Below are 13,484 nucleotides of genomic sequence, written 5' to 3'. Positions count from 1 at the left end.
TAAGAAACATTTTGCCCGAAGAAGGTTCTTTATGTCGGGTGAATTGGACTTTTGACCAATGATTTATCATGAGACGTTATCTCAGTAATGGAAGTTGTGACTTCAACTACCAAAGCGACCCTGGGTTTAAAAGAATACATTACTTAACTAATACTTATTAATTACATTATTTTCTTCTCGTCTGCTATGAGTCTCCAGTTTGATTCTGGAAATCACACCAGTAATGCCATTTTATGATCAGGGCGTAATTTAGTCAAACTGAGAGAGACAAACATAACTATTGCAGATTTTGTAGAATCACAAATTTCTCATTAAGAGTGAAAACATTAAGTATGAACATTTATCGCCATAAAACAACATGACTTTCTATCCATAGACTGAACTGCACTTATGTTCTATAGAGGACGTTCCCTCAATCACATATAACACCACTCTGATGCACTTTTTATCATTAATAAAATCGCAAGTCGATAACGGGACATTTTTAATGGATTCACCTTCTACATAGTGACAACTGATGAACTCACTGACAGCTTGGTCAATGCATTTTTTTTCTACGATCAAAAGGCAAATTTACATATTTGAAAATGAAATGCACCTGAAATAAGAAAGAAGCTTCATGCTTGTGCCTCCACTTCTTATTATTATACATTATGGCAGCTGATTAACTGCTGGCTCTCATTTTATATCCTCCTCTCTGTTTCACTGTCAAATGTTTTCCACACAGTTGGATAACGGACAAATTATGGAAAACCCATTTGACCGTGATGATGTAGGATACATATTCATCCCAACAGTCATGGGAAATCAACAAACTAACACATGTTTATCTTCATGAAAACATCAAGACAACATTTCCCCCACTCCAGGATGCTTCAAATGCTGGTTATTAAGAGTCCATCTTCAGAGATATAGGAAACCAATTGATTGTAAAACAGGGCAATGCAACAGATTCTCTCATTTTAATGTCATCATTAAAACATTCAGCCCTCCAGACCAATTCACAAATGTCAAGAAAATACAATCAAAAAGGAGCAACGATGATTTTTCTAAAACTTAGAAAAATATAATTTATCAGATAAGTGTACAACAGGACCTTTAAACGTGTCTTTGATAACGTAGAAGTTCTCCACTCCCCTCATTTAGACATGTGCTTCTTCATACGTTGAATCTCCATCTAAAAAAAACAAAAAAAAACAATGAGTGCAATGGCAACAAAAGAAAGTCTAATCCTGTCACCTTTAAAGGTGCCAACAGCTACACTGTTTTTGAAAATACATTGTTTAAAATGACAAAGGGAGCCTAGAAGAACAACATAACATTCTCTTGAATCCATTCTTGCGGTACCTGCAAAGTCAAGCGAATCCTTTTCTCCTCATCGAGCTCATTCATCAGCAGATGGATTTCTTTGCTGGAGCACAAGATTTTGTCAGATTAGTGCAGAAGGCAGCGAAGCAGTAAACCCCCGACGGGCGGAGGCCGGGCAGGTAAAAAGACAGAGATTACTTTTAAACATACTTGTGCTGACTCTTCATCAGCTCAAACTGGTCCCTCAGGTCTCTCAGCTCCGTCTGCAGTTGTTCCAGGTTGGGTGGGCTTCTGCTTGGCTGGGGGTCGGAGTTGAGGCCCGGAGGAGCCGCCAGATGGAGCACAGCAGAGAGAGCCTTCGGTAACAGGGAGGTGAAGGACTGCATGGGCACGCGTGTGGGGGCTGCTGCCTGTGGAGAAGAACCCGACATTACTGGCTGGCAACGCAACTAAAGGCCAACATGTGAAGTTGGATTTCAAAGTGCGTAAAGCCTGAACTTTTTTTTTTACACTAACCGGCAGGGCAGCCCCATTGTGCCGTGTTTCCTGAGCGTTTTCTTGAGGTGTTAAAGAATCTGGGTCTTCACTCTGGTTTTCTTTTCTCTCCTCCGTCATCATGAGTGTCACCTGTAAGTTAAGACTAGTTTCAGACATCTGATAAGTAAAGACATTTAAAGGGTACTTCCCCCCCCAATGTAAGTATGTAAAAAAACAAAAACTAGTTTCAATCCAAGTAAATTTCAGCAAATATAGCTCATACTTATTAAAAGGCAAACACTTTTTAAACTTGTTTTGAGTAAGGAGTTACAGTAGATGTCTTTCACTGCTGTGTGTCTGAGGCAGCTCAGAAAAGTTAAATTTATCCCAAGGACAGATGGGACACCAGCACACACACTTCCATAAGTCTAACAATTCTATTATTAAAAGTGTATACTTCCCAGAGTCTGAAGCTCTGACTGTAACCTCTCGTCTGCAGCATGAGCTACCTGCTCATTTAGCTTCCCCGCGATTAACACAACTGAATTAAACTCTTCAGTGTCTTTGAGAGAAACGGAGAATGAGCGTTAAAGCACACCTTGCAGAAGCCAGAATATCGGCAGTTAAACTACATCTTTGTGTTTACGAAGCCTTTTTAAAACATTAGCATTCAAAGTATGTTGCAACAGATAGTTGTAACAATAATAGTTGCGAGGCTTACCAGGAATGAGGGCTGAGCTATAGCTGCCCATCGTGACAGAGGGGAATACAAGTGGAGAGAGTGAAAGAGTCTTTAAGTCTACATCTACAAAATAAAAGATTGGATCAAGTCAGTGGAGCAGAAATCAACCAACGCTTAGTCTCACATCATGCTCCGCCTATAAAAAAATGTAAATGAATTAAAAAAAGAACTATGCAAATAGAAACATTACATGTGCTCATTGACCTGAGAGTTATCGAAGTGCTGGTAAGTGGGTGGTACTCCAGAGGCGGCTGTTTCTCTCATGCCACAGCAGAGGGAAACAAATATGCAACGAAAGTAGCACAGGCACAGATCATACTGTTCAATATTTAGTTCACAAATAACCAGATTATTGTCAGTTACAGTCAAGGATCTGGGGCACACAGACTCACCTTGTGTGGCCGGCGACACCGGTGAGATACAGCAGCATCTGTGGTAACGCGACACCGTCCATTGTGACCCGCTGTGCTCTGCAGGGTATGTTGTGATGAGGAGTGGACGCCTGCTGCCAGGGCTAAGTTTAGCCCCGCTCTGTGAACAGAGATCACTGGGGCAGAGCGAAGGGCGGCACAGGCTGAAGGGCGAGGGGCGTGTTTAAAGGGACAAGTGTCAGAGCAGTTACACGAGAGTGTAGTTAGAGGAACATTTTGTTTTTTAAAAGCAGAAAGTGGTGATGATTTGCATTTATTGTGACATCTCAGGTTGTATTTTGAATGGCTTCCTAAAGAGTACCAAGAGGAAAACTCCACTGAGGCAATGATGAATTGATTAGTCGTCAACTATTAAATCACCAACTATTTTGACAGTCGATTAAACATTTCGAGTATTTTTGATATAAAAAAAAAAAAAGAAGTAAACATTTTCTGATTCCAGCTTCCTAAATGTAAATATGCTTCTTTAATCCTCTATGACAGTAAACTGAATGTCTTTGAAAAATACTTCATCTTGCGCTTTGGAAAACACTGAGAGGACATTTTATATAACAAACTACTCGAGCAAATAATCGTTATCTCTAGTGTCTTCTGTGGATCTGGAGGGAGATTGCAATGTTGTGGTTTTTAATTGACCTGCATGTCAGCAGGGTTATCTTAGCTTAGATTCAAGATCTGCTTCAGTTTGGACCAATCATGTTCAGGTCAGATTATCTTAAAGTTAGGGAATAAAGATGACCAATCCATTTCCAAAAAACTGAATGTAAATTAATTATAGGATAAGGCTCAGAAACCTGTATAATAGCCTTGATTCTTACAAACTGTATTATTTATTCAGATCTTTGTCAAAATCTACAATCAAAGAAAAGAAAAAAGAAAGAAAAATCTCAAAAAGAGCATGTTAAATGTGGTTTATTTAGAGTTTAAACAATAAACTGAACATGTGATTATACAAGTTTTACAGGTAGTAGCTAAGTGTCATTTGACAAGCTGCTGCGTCTAATCAAAACACCCATGATTAATCAAACAGCACACGTCATGTGATTAGTCTTTACAGTAAAGGTGAGATTCTAAAGTAAACATTTCTTCTTGGACTTCAAACCTGAAATCCATTCTGGCTGGTAAACAAAGAAAAAGCTACGACTAACTCAGTAAAATGAAGACTGCCAAGATCACAGGTGCCACTCCTAAATAATTACACACAAGAAAAAGAAAAGCCAAACAATATACGCAATGGCATATGTTACAAATGGACCAAAACAAAAATACAGCGGTACCTCAAAAGATGCAATTTAAACACTTGCATCAGAGAACAAATGTAAGCGACAACACTTCCACAATATACAGGCAGGTGGGGAGTGTAGTGAGAGGCGGGTTTGTGCAATCCACCCGGCCGGAGATATTGATGAGTTTCCCAACTTTCTCTAGTATCATGTCTGCAGACTGTGGGAAGAAAAAGATGATTTGAATACAGCATTTCTATACAATCTTGTAAATTATAGACGGTTGTGATAAATCCAGATTTATTTACAGTAAATAAATGACAATAGTCCACCGTTTGCAAACACTACACAATAACCTGCCACACGTGATGGAAACGTACCAGAGGTTATCACCAGCGCTGTTGGTTGGGCCCTCGGTTGTACGGCGCGCGCTGCTGACGCATGCTGCGGTATTTGGACATGATGTTGTAACTTTTTCTGAACACTGGCCTCTGATTTGGGAAGGGACGTGTCACTAAGCTCTCCTTATAAAAAAAACACAAGACATTTAAATATTAGATATTTAGAATTTTACATTTCCAAAAAGAGCCGAGTGGTCTCTGAGGAGGGTATGCATACCATGAGCGGTCTTCTAATATTTCCAGACATTTCAGGGCCCATCTTCCTCGGACCACCAGGGAACCGTGGTCTCTGATAAAACCAAATGATACCGTATGCGATTACCCTCACTTTCTCTTTTTACATATAAAATTAATACAGAACCGTGTAGATGGAAATGTATATTCACACGTCAGTATCTAGTGGTCACAATACAAAACTGTAATGTGTTAATGGCCAAAACAAGTCAGCTGACACTTTGTGGTTCACAGTAATTGTACAGCTTTAATTATTGAGGTCAACACACATCCAGGAAGCTAAAAAAAAGAAGTTTTGCCTGTGACCGTATTCACTACTGTTATTCTTTGTGAATTATCAGATCGAGAAGCACAATAATTGTCTCACCTGCATGGGTCCTTGTCCCGGTCTCCTGAAGGGCCTCCCGGGTCTGTAGCTGTCCTGCATCATATTAAATGGCCTGCGAAGATGTGAAGGAACATCAGAAACAGGACACACGCTGCATAAAGCTGGCATTTTACCCACTGAAAACACTGCACTTCTTAATTAATTCTGAAAACAGAGAGAAAAAAACGATTGTATGAAATGTACCTGAACACCCTCTTATCCATGTAACCTGGTCTCCGGTCTTCAGGCGATGATCTGGAATCATCCGCCTTTGAGAGTCGGTTGTTCGGTGTGACATCTTGATCTGAACTGCGGTCTACGAGAACAAACAATTAATAAATAAATACACTTAAAATCAACGAACTTATTATATTCTATTGTAGGTTTTCATTATGTGCATAACAGTAAATAGTACAATTATATAAATATATCAAGTCACCAAATCCCTTCTGTGTGCAAACAAATCTTTTTGTTTCTTCTGACACTGATAAACGTGCCTCTGAGGCTTAAAAATAAAACCTAATCCTACAGAATAAAGTAATGTACATGGAAAGGAAAGTGATTGGAATCATGATATCAAAACAATATCTACCACAAACACTGGCCTCTGGTTTGCCCTTAAAATACACGAGAACAGAAACAACTTGCCATTCTTTGGGCTGCGATCTTTCGTAGGCGAGTCGTCCTTAGAGGAGGAGCTCGGCCCGGGTGGCCAGTGGGACAAAACAACAAGGTCACGTTTCTCTATGGGAGAAGATCTGAGGAGAGATTAGCGAAGACCGCGTTAATGGCATCAGCATTTCCATACTAGTATCATGTGAGGCCTATGTCAGTGAATGAACATCCTAAATGTGGCCTGGTTACATTAACGTCACAACATTCAAATTATCAGTGGTTAAAAGAAACAGATTGCAAGTAAAAAAAAAATTTAATCAGCTCAATTCTTAGAAGTAATGCAATTTAAACCAGTAATGAACAGCAGTTTTGCAGGCAGATAAATGATCATAAAGCCACGCATCACATGGGTACTTACAAAAACCATGGAATGTCCATGCTTCTTTACTCCTATTTTTGTACCCTGAATCAATCTGAGCTCTCTTCATTTACTCAGTGATCGTTAGAGCTGGCAAATCTTGGAGACAACTTTTAGATATCGGTCTAGATCACATCACCATATCTTCTATCATCCCTCTCTCTGAAGCACAGGGGGACAAGGCTTTGTTTTCTCAGTCAGATCGAACTTTGTTTTTCTGAACTTTGTCGTCGGGTCATTCAGAGTTCGTTTGTCTTCAACCTTTATCATCCAAAAGGATTTCACGAGATTTGAAGACCCCTGTAGCTCCGAAGTGAATGTCTGAGCGTATCCAGGCGGGCAATCATGTCAGATGAACAGCTTTTTTGTAGTAGTTGTGCAGTGGTTTTAAGAGATGATCCAGTGTTTGTCTGCCCACAAACAAGTCCAGGTTTCAAGGCAACCGACAAGAGGCCTTGTATTGCCCTCAAGTGAGACTTCTAGTCCTTTATATCTCCTATTAATCTTACGTTTGGGAACACGATTTAGGGAAAGGCAGGGATTTAATAAAAGATGATCATCAGATTTGGTTCGGTTGTAAAATCACAATCAAGGAGCTCACACTGTCCTCTTCATGCAGTAGTTTCAGGTTCAGTGGGGTTAAGAGCAGAGAATTGACTGAACATCTTTTGTCCATCATCAATGTCTTCGCAGGTTGACATGAAGGTTTGGGTGAGAGACCGTCGGTGCTGTGGACTTTGGCAGCACTAGCCTGGTAAAGTGCCGACTGAATATTCTGATTTCAAGCTGATGAGGGTGCACATCTGAATATTATATCTAGGCCACGTCAGATTAGACTTTAGGAACTGACAACAGCACATGCCGACCTGTGGGTCCAGACCGAATGCAATCACATGAAGAGCAAGGTAGCACCAAACGGTTCTTGTCCATGTCGCATCACGTAGGGGCTCCCTTTCAAGTTGACCTCCGTTCAGTTGGGTCTGTCTTTTTCACCATTTGTCTTGTCGTTTTTTTAAACGCTTGATGTGTTTTTTTGTTCTCGGCCAGGTCATAGTATCTTTTTTTCAGTGAATTCAAAATATCACGTCAAGGCCCTGTTCACTGCAGGCATTGTTGATATCATTACGATAGAGGTGGTCAAATAACTGCTTTACGGTCACCGGTTTGACTTCTGCATAAGCTGGCGGGCCCATTCCATCAAAACGTTCCAGCTTTGACACGGTTGTCTGAATGTGTCCATGACGTTCTCATGAAGGCAGAGAAGCAAAAGGCTCCAGTACTTGGGTGCACAGTGTAAAGTAGTGCAAGTAGCAGTTAAGATCCTCTACGTTCTGCTGAATGGGAAAGTTGGACGTACACGGGGATTCAAACGTCAGGTGGTACAGAATTATGTCTTCAATTCTTTGGTGGAACACAAACATTGGGCATTAAAAAAAAATCCTAAATATGGTCATACTGTATTAATTTAAAAAAAGATCAATTGTTTTGTGAACTTATTTGTCTTGGCTTTAGAGTGGGGCTTTTTTAAAGTGTAAGTCCATAAAAAAATTATGTTTTCCATTTGTGGGAACTTGAGGAGCATAAACAATGGTTATCGAGTTATGCATCACTTAACTTATCAGTAAAAAAACAAAAACTGTCATCTAACTCTGATGGTGGCTAGTTTTGTCCTTCAATTGAAATCAGTCTTCATTGGCGTCTGGCTTTTGTCGTCTTCGTTTGTCAATCACGTCATCCATCTTGATATTGTGATTACTCAGTAAGTAAAACAAAGTGTCGGAGCTCAGACCAGCTTTGTTTTGGGGAATCTCCTGATCAAACATGCCACTTGACTTGTAACTTTGTCGTCTCGTTTTTTTAGTTAGTCACCACTTAACGTTGAGCCTTCATTTGATGCATCTCTTTTACCATTGTCCACGATTGGCTGATATGGTGCCAATGGCTTCAAAGGGGGCAGCGCAGCAATTTCAGCTTAAGCAGTTTAAGGAGAGTCCTTTTCCTGTCCTCATTTTCCACACAGATATACTGTTTTACACTACGCGTTGTAACTTCAGCTTCAATGTGCGTTTGTTCTCCAACGAGGATGAAGGAGTCTTCACAACATACTGAAGAGTGCTTCTCTCAAGCGTAATCCTGTCAAACTGAGGAATCCTTCAACCGCACAGATCAACACTTTTTCCACACTCTTCATCAAGGGTATAAAACATTTGTCAGGTCTTAAACATGTTGGCTTTATCGATATGGTGCGTAACTTAGCCCTTTCTCTTCAGCCCACTTCATAGGAAGATATTGTGAAACACGAGGCAGCACACGGAGTGGTAGGCATTTGAAAACCTTTGCAGTTTTTCATCAACTGAATCAGTGATGCACATATAGCTCATCCCGATATCTCCATTCTCCACAGCTGGCACCCCCTTCACATAGAGACATTCTTTCTTGAACTCCTAATCATCATCAAGCCCCTGCGAACAGCGCTAGAAGGAAAATACCGTACCTGTGTGTGTTCAAGGACCGGCGAGACTCCACCTGTTCTTTGCCTGTATCAGAGTCTCTTGAGGACTTGCTGGCATTGCTTTCTTCTCTGGGGGGTGACTGTTGTGGTTTGCCTCTCCTTGGCTCCAGCTTTTTCAGGGGAACTGCATTTGATTGGAAACGTCTCTTCCTGATGGCAAGAACAGAACTGACATTTTCCTGTGAGGCCGGGGCGTCCAGGCGAGGCCTGGGTCTCACAGATGTTGATACTCCGAGCCCCACAAGAGACTCTGCTTTGACTTGTCTGTTCTTAACCAGGTAACTTCTATCCCTAAGAGACAAAGGTTTACCACCGAACGGCCTGGGAATACTGAGCAGCTGAGGCCTCTCTCTCCTGGGTTGTTTTTGATTGCCATGCTCCAGTGCAGGGTCTGATGAGGGCATGCTGATGTCCGATATCCTCCTCTTGCGGGGTCCTGTCACTGGCCTCTCCTGAGGGTTCCTGTGGTAGGAGGATGATGGCGATGGACCCCCTTTCCATGAGGGGGCTCTGAAAGGGGGCAGGTGAGGGACATCCTGTGCCCTCTCCCTACTGTGGGATCTGCTGCCCTGCCTCTCCACCGGACCACGCTGTCGCCTGGAGTCTTGCTCAGATGACCACCTGCACAGCCATCAAACAATAGAGAAATCATTACAACGATAGATCCATTGCCATGTTTAGTGGGAGGCGGAACTTTTAACTTTTATCTTAATGCAGCCCCTTCATAATGCCATGATAGATTGAAACATGGAGAAGTAAGTGTAACACTCCTCAATGGCAGGCGAAACCAAATTTACATCAGACCCCAATTAATCCCCTCTAATAATTATGAGTTGGGGTAGAGGTTATCAATACGACCCCAGTGACTGGGAAGACTGGGCCAGCTTCAGGCCTCCTCTTTAATCATTTTACCCAGCTGGGGTTGTTGCTTCACTCCTGTACCTCTCTGGACATGAGCCTCTCCCATGCATCTCTCTGGGGTTCCTCTGTGAACCCGAGGGCCCATGCTCTCCATTGTGGGGATGAGAGAACGCTCCTGCCTCGTTCCAGCGCTTCATGCCATGACCTGAGTGCTCAAAGGGCCTTTCTCTGGGATTGTAATTCCCACGAGGGTCTCGGCCCCGCTGCTCCTGATGCTGAAAACCTGACTGCCTTTTGGAGCCCCTGAAAGACCCCTGGAACATTGGTGCAGAGCCTGGCCTCCTATCAGCTGGGTGGTTGCGAAAATGTCTTGGCGAGGGTGACCTGTGACCTGAGGGGTGACCATGGAAAGGTGGGCCCCTTTGATTCTGGGATCCTTGTGCAGGACTGCGAGATGATGAGTGATGCTGGGCATGAGGGGAGCGATTCTGCCTGGATGGAGAAGGCCTCCTCTGGCTGTGGTGTGGTTCCATTTTGGGAGGGTATGATTGAAAGGAATCCTGATTCTGGGACCTCCAGTGATTGAAACGTGGCTCCCTTTGCTCTCCCATCAGGGGGACTCTTTTGACAACTGGGGGTCGTCCTCTACCTCTGGAATCTCTCCAGTGAAACGGTGCCTTTGCCGGGTAGCCCTGGACATCTCTTCGGCTTTTGGAGTGGGGGTTGTAATTCCCTTCGTTGGGTCCAATGCCATGACCATCTCCGTAGGGTCTGATAGGACGCAAGAAATGTTTGTTTTGTTTTTACAACACATAACTTTGTATGAAGATTTAGCAATCATGAACATAACACCAAAGTGGCATGCAACTTGAAATATTTAAAATACATTACCTGGGCTTCAAACGGGGTGGTCCAAAATGTGGCCGAACCATCTTTAGAAGCGAGTGAATAATCTATGAACAAAAAAAGAAAACATTTAGTCTTAGCAGCCTTCAGCCGAAATAATGTGATATTCCACAAAAAAACGACAATATTTACTTGCTATGTAGGTGTTAATTATTTTGTATACAAGTTGCTTTTATTCCCCTTCTAGTTTTATTTAATTAATATTTTAGACAAGCTGGGTCGTCAGTAAAAGGTACCGAAACATTATCATATTAAAAACAATCAAATGCTTGTAAAATGCCGTCAAATAACAAAAACACATTACACTGTAGCAATTGTACTTAGGAAAAGATCAATATCTTAAGTGCATGCCACTTCAAATTTATGGCATAAAATAAGCCAAAACATCATTTAAGTTACTTTTCGTAATGTCAAAAGCTATTATAGAACTTATCACAATGCATTTTAACTTTGCATTACATTTCATATAATACCAAATGTATTTTTTTAATTATTAATGTTATTGAAGCTGATCAAACTATTCCAAAGCAATAGTTCAAAGTCCATAGTCCATTTTTAGTCCAACATGTGAACTATCATTCAGAGATAAGTTAAATTCGTGAACAAACAAACCTAATCAGTACTGATACTACTCATCGTACTGCTGTTAGTATGTAAACGCCACGGTGCAACTAGAGTGGACCTGAAATCCACAGTAGAGAGAACTAACGAAAACATATTATTGCTCTTATGTGTCCCAGATACACCAAATGTGAACCAGACTGACCCACAGTTCAGTCTCGACGCGGATTATCCGTCATCATCAGACGAGGGATCTCAGTGGAAAATGCACAAGATCGTAGGAATTTCAACAAACGAGGGCAAGATCCCCGTAGGCTCTGCAACCGAAACAGACGAAACGGGAGCTTCGAGTTGGTTTCGCTCGAGTATGTTCAGCTGGTCGCAGCGGGTTCAGTTGCAATCCTGGTCAGGGCGTCTGGGGCAGACACTGCTTCCATTTTTGGTACTAACGCGAGCCAACTAGCTAACTGACAACTGGCTCAACAAAATAACACGACGCAGTCGATGTGTTCGTTCGATTCAGTGCAAAGCGGGGCCCTCGATGACAGTCGTGGGTGTGACAGAGACGTGAGTGAAGCAACGTGACCGCAATGGGTCTGGTCTTGTTCAGCTTTAGCGACTAAAACAAATAGCTCACAGGTCGCGCTAGCCGTCAGCTAGCCGTCAAGCTAGCTCGACCTGTGAGTTTCGCTGACGTTAATGTTTTTCTACCGAGCTCCGAGTCACGTCGCGAGACATTCCAACGTCTCAGCGACACGTTGGACAACAGCTTTAACCAAACAATATATTCACCATCACCACGTGTAGTTCGATGATTTCGCTGGCTAACTTACCAAAGACAAATCGTCGACTGCGCCACAGTTAAGCTGCTCTTCGTAGTCGCACCTACCTCGCCCTTCATCAACACGGCGCCAACGTGTGCCATTCGACCTGAAGCGCCACCTACTGCCTCGGAGTGTGAACAGCATGGTCGACAGGCTTTCGCCAAGGTTTTAGTGTAATAATATTCAGCTTATGTGGGAAGTGGAGGATGTATCTTATTATATTATTATATTATATTACCCCGTTTATATCAGCAACTGAAGTTTAGACACACTTCTTTTTGTAACTCATTAGGATTCAACAGCTTCAGTCCTAAATGAGAATACAGTTAAAACAACCTCTACAGCCATGAAACAAAAGCTTCCTGAGGCTATACTGCCGGATGTTGTATCAGACAGCTTTGGTTTAAGCTGATTGTGTTAAAGGACAACAACAATATATCTGTTGGTGGTTTGATTTCTTTTCTTTATCTCATTCTCTGTCTCTGAAGTCGTCCATGTTTTTCTTCATCTCACTTCATGTTTGTGTTCCCGATGCCATTAACTTCCCCCCTTGTTAATTGCTTAATAACACAAACACACACATTAACACACAAACAAAAACACAGACTTCTCAATTTGACATTTTATTGTTTCGAATAACATTGCTATGACCATGCTAACCATGCACAAAGTATACAGTAATTACACACTTTAAAGTTAAGCTGCATGTGAAAGACTGTTGAATACTTGAATACTTGTTGAAGTGGTTGTATCGTTTCTTTATACTAGTTTGCTCTTCTTTCAAATCAGTCCCCTTTAAAAGAAAAAAAAAGCATAACTTAAGTCAATGTGAAACAGCAGGGTTTGAATATGCAAATATACAGCCAATCCTCACTTTCAAGTATGCAACATACATATAACGCTACTTCATTTAAGAAGATTCAAAAGCCTCTGTTTTTATATGATGTATTGTTTAAGGAACACAAATCTAAATGACACTTTATAATGACATAATAATGTCTACATATGCTATTGGTATAATTATTTTTTGCAGCATGGCACAGGAGAAGTGTTTCAAACCCAAGGTTCAAGTATTAAAGGTCACACACAACAATCCCAGTATCTTAAACAGAAAAGATACACAGTCAGGAGACTGTAAAATGGTTTGCACCAAAAAACAGTAACAAATCGGTCCCTCATAAGGCACCTCTCCTGTAATTACATTTACACACAGCAAATGAAAAATGATCAGTCGTTTTATGAATCTCTCAAGAAGTTATAGGAGCCCGCTGAATAATTCCAACACAGGACCAGGTGATGGAGGGAGAAAAAGCATTAAGAGCATTTTTATAGCTACAGGGAACACTTACAAGTTGATTATTAGACAGACATTCCTGCCACAGTGTGCTTCAGTCTCACACATTAACAGTCAGATATCTATTGATTGCAATATATACTCTACTGTATATGTAATAGATTAATGCATCCATTAGCCCTGTGCCTTGGAAACCCTTTACATAGCAAGGCACACCTACAGAAAACGCTTTAAATGACATGAAGCTGGTCAGCTGACTCTATTTTCATCACTGGAAATCCATGAAATCACTGAAGTTAAATAAGCTTAT

At 41.5% G+C, this 13,484-nt stretch overlaps 2 protein-coding genes across 2 annotated transcripts; both read right to left on the bottom strand.

The window, feature by feature from the left end:
* Nucleotides 1-2,828, bottom strand: si:dkey-71d15.2 (SH3 domain-containing kinase-binding protein 1). Its single transcript, XM_034550946.1, has 6 exons — nucleotides 2,732-2,828; nucleotides 2,507-2,590; nucleotides 1,825-1,935; nucleotides 1,519-1,718; nucleotides 1,348-1,411; nucleotides 1-1,177 (listed from the first exon to the last, which is right to left on the bottom strand). The coding sequence occupies exons 3-6, from the start codon at nucleotides 1,924-1,926 to the stop codon at nucleotides 1,139-1,141; spliced, it is 405 nt and encodes a 134-aa protein (XP_034406837.1). The 5' UTR covers nucleotides 1,927-1,935; nucleotides 2,507-2,590; nucleotides 2,732-2,828; the 3' UTR covers nucleotides 1-1,138.
* Nucleotides 2,829-3,853: 1,025 nt separating this feature from the next.
* Nucleotides 3,854-12,024, bottom strand: si:ch211-114c12.2 (uncharacterized protein LOC336578 homolog). The gene is made up of 10 exons (XM_034550466.1): nucleotides 11,890-12,024; nucleotides 10,481-10,542; nucleotides 9,671-10,360; nucleotides 8,711-9,349; nucleotides 5,832-5,941; nucleotides 5,388-5,499; nucleotides 5,184-5,256; nucleotides 4,800-4,871; nucleotides 4,562-4,705; nucleotides 3,854-4,401 (listed from the first exon to the last, which is right to left on the bottom strand). Exons 1-9 carry the CDS (start codon nucleotides 12,022-12,024, stop codon nucleotides 4,571-4,573), a joined length of 2,028 nt encoding a protein of 675 aa, XP_034406357.1. The 3' UTR covers nucleotides 3,854-4,401; nucleotides 4,562-4,570.
* Between the last annotated feature and the right edge of the window lie 1,460 nt (nucleotides 12,025-13,484).

Source organism: Cyclopterus lumpus, chromosome 14, assembly GCF_009769545.1.
Source record: "Cyclopterus lumpus isolate fCycLum1 chromosome 14, fCycLum1.pri, whole genome shotgun sequence".
Lineage (NCBI taxonomy): Eukaryota > Metazoa > Chordata > Actinopteri > Perciformes > Cyclopteridae > Cyclopterus > Cyclopterus lumpus.
The sequence above is the reverse complement of the archived record's forward strand: the minus strand, read 5'-3'. Positions and strand labels throughout refer to the sequence as shown.

Bases quoted from the DNA above. Each gene is read 5' to 3' on its own strand.
- si:dkey-71d15.2 (XM_034550946.1), bottom strand. From the start codon at position 1,926: ATGATGACGGAGGAGAGAAAAGAAAACCAGAGTGAAGACCCAGATTCT. The intron at 1,719-1,824 runs GTTAGTGTAAAA...TCTTCTCCACAG, and splicing joins ACAATGGGGCTGCCCTGCCG to GCAGCAGCCCCCACACGCGT. The intron at 1,412-1,518 runs GTATGTTTAAAA...CTTGTGCTCCAG, and splicing joins CTGATGAAGAGTCAGCACAA to CAAAGAAATCCATCTGCTGA.
- si:ch211-114c12.2 (XM_034550466.1), bottom strand. From the start codon at position 12,024: ATGCTGTTCACACTCCGAGGCAGTAGGTGGCGCTTCAGGTCGAATGGC. The intron at 10,361-10,480 runs GTAATGTATTTT...GCGTCCTATCAG, and splicing joins CCACCCCGTTTGAAGCCCAG to ACCCTACGGAGATGGTCATG. The intron at 5,257-5,387 runs GTACATTTCATA...ACATCTTCGCAG, and splicing joins ATGGATAAGAGGGTGTTCAG to GCCATTTAATATGATGCAGG.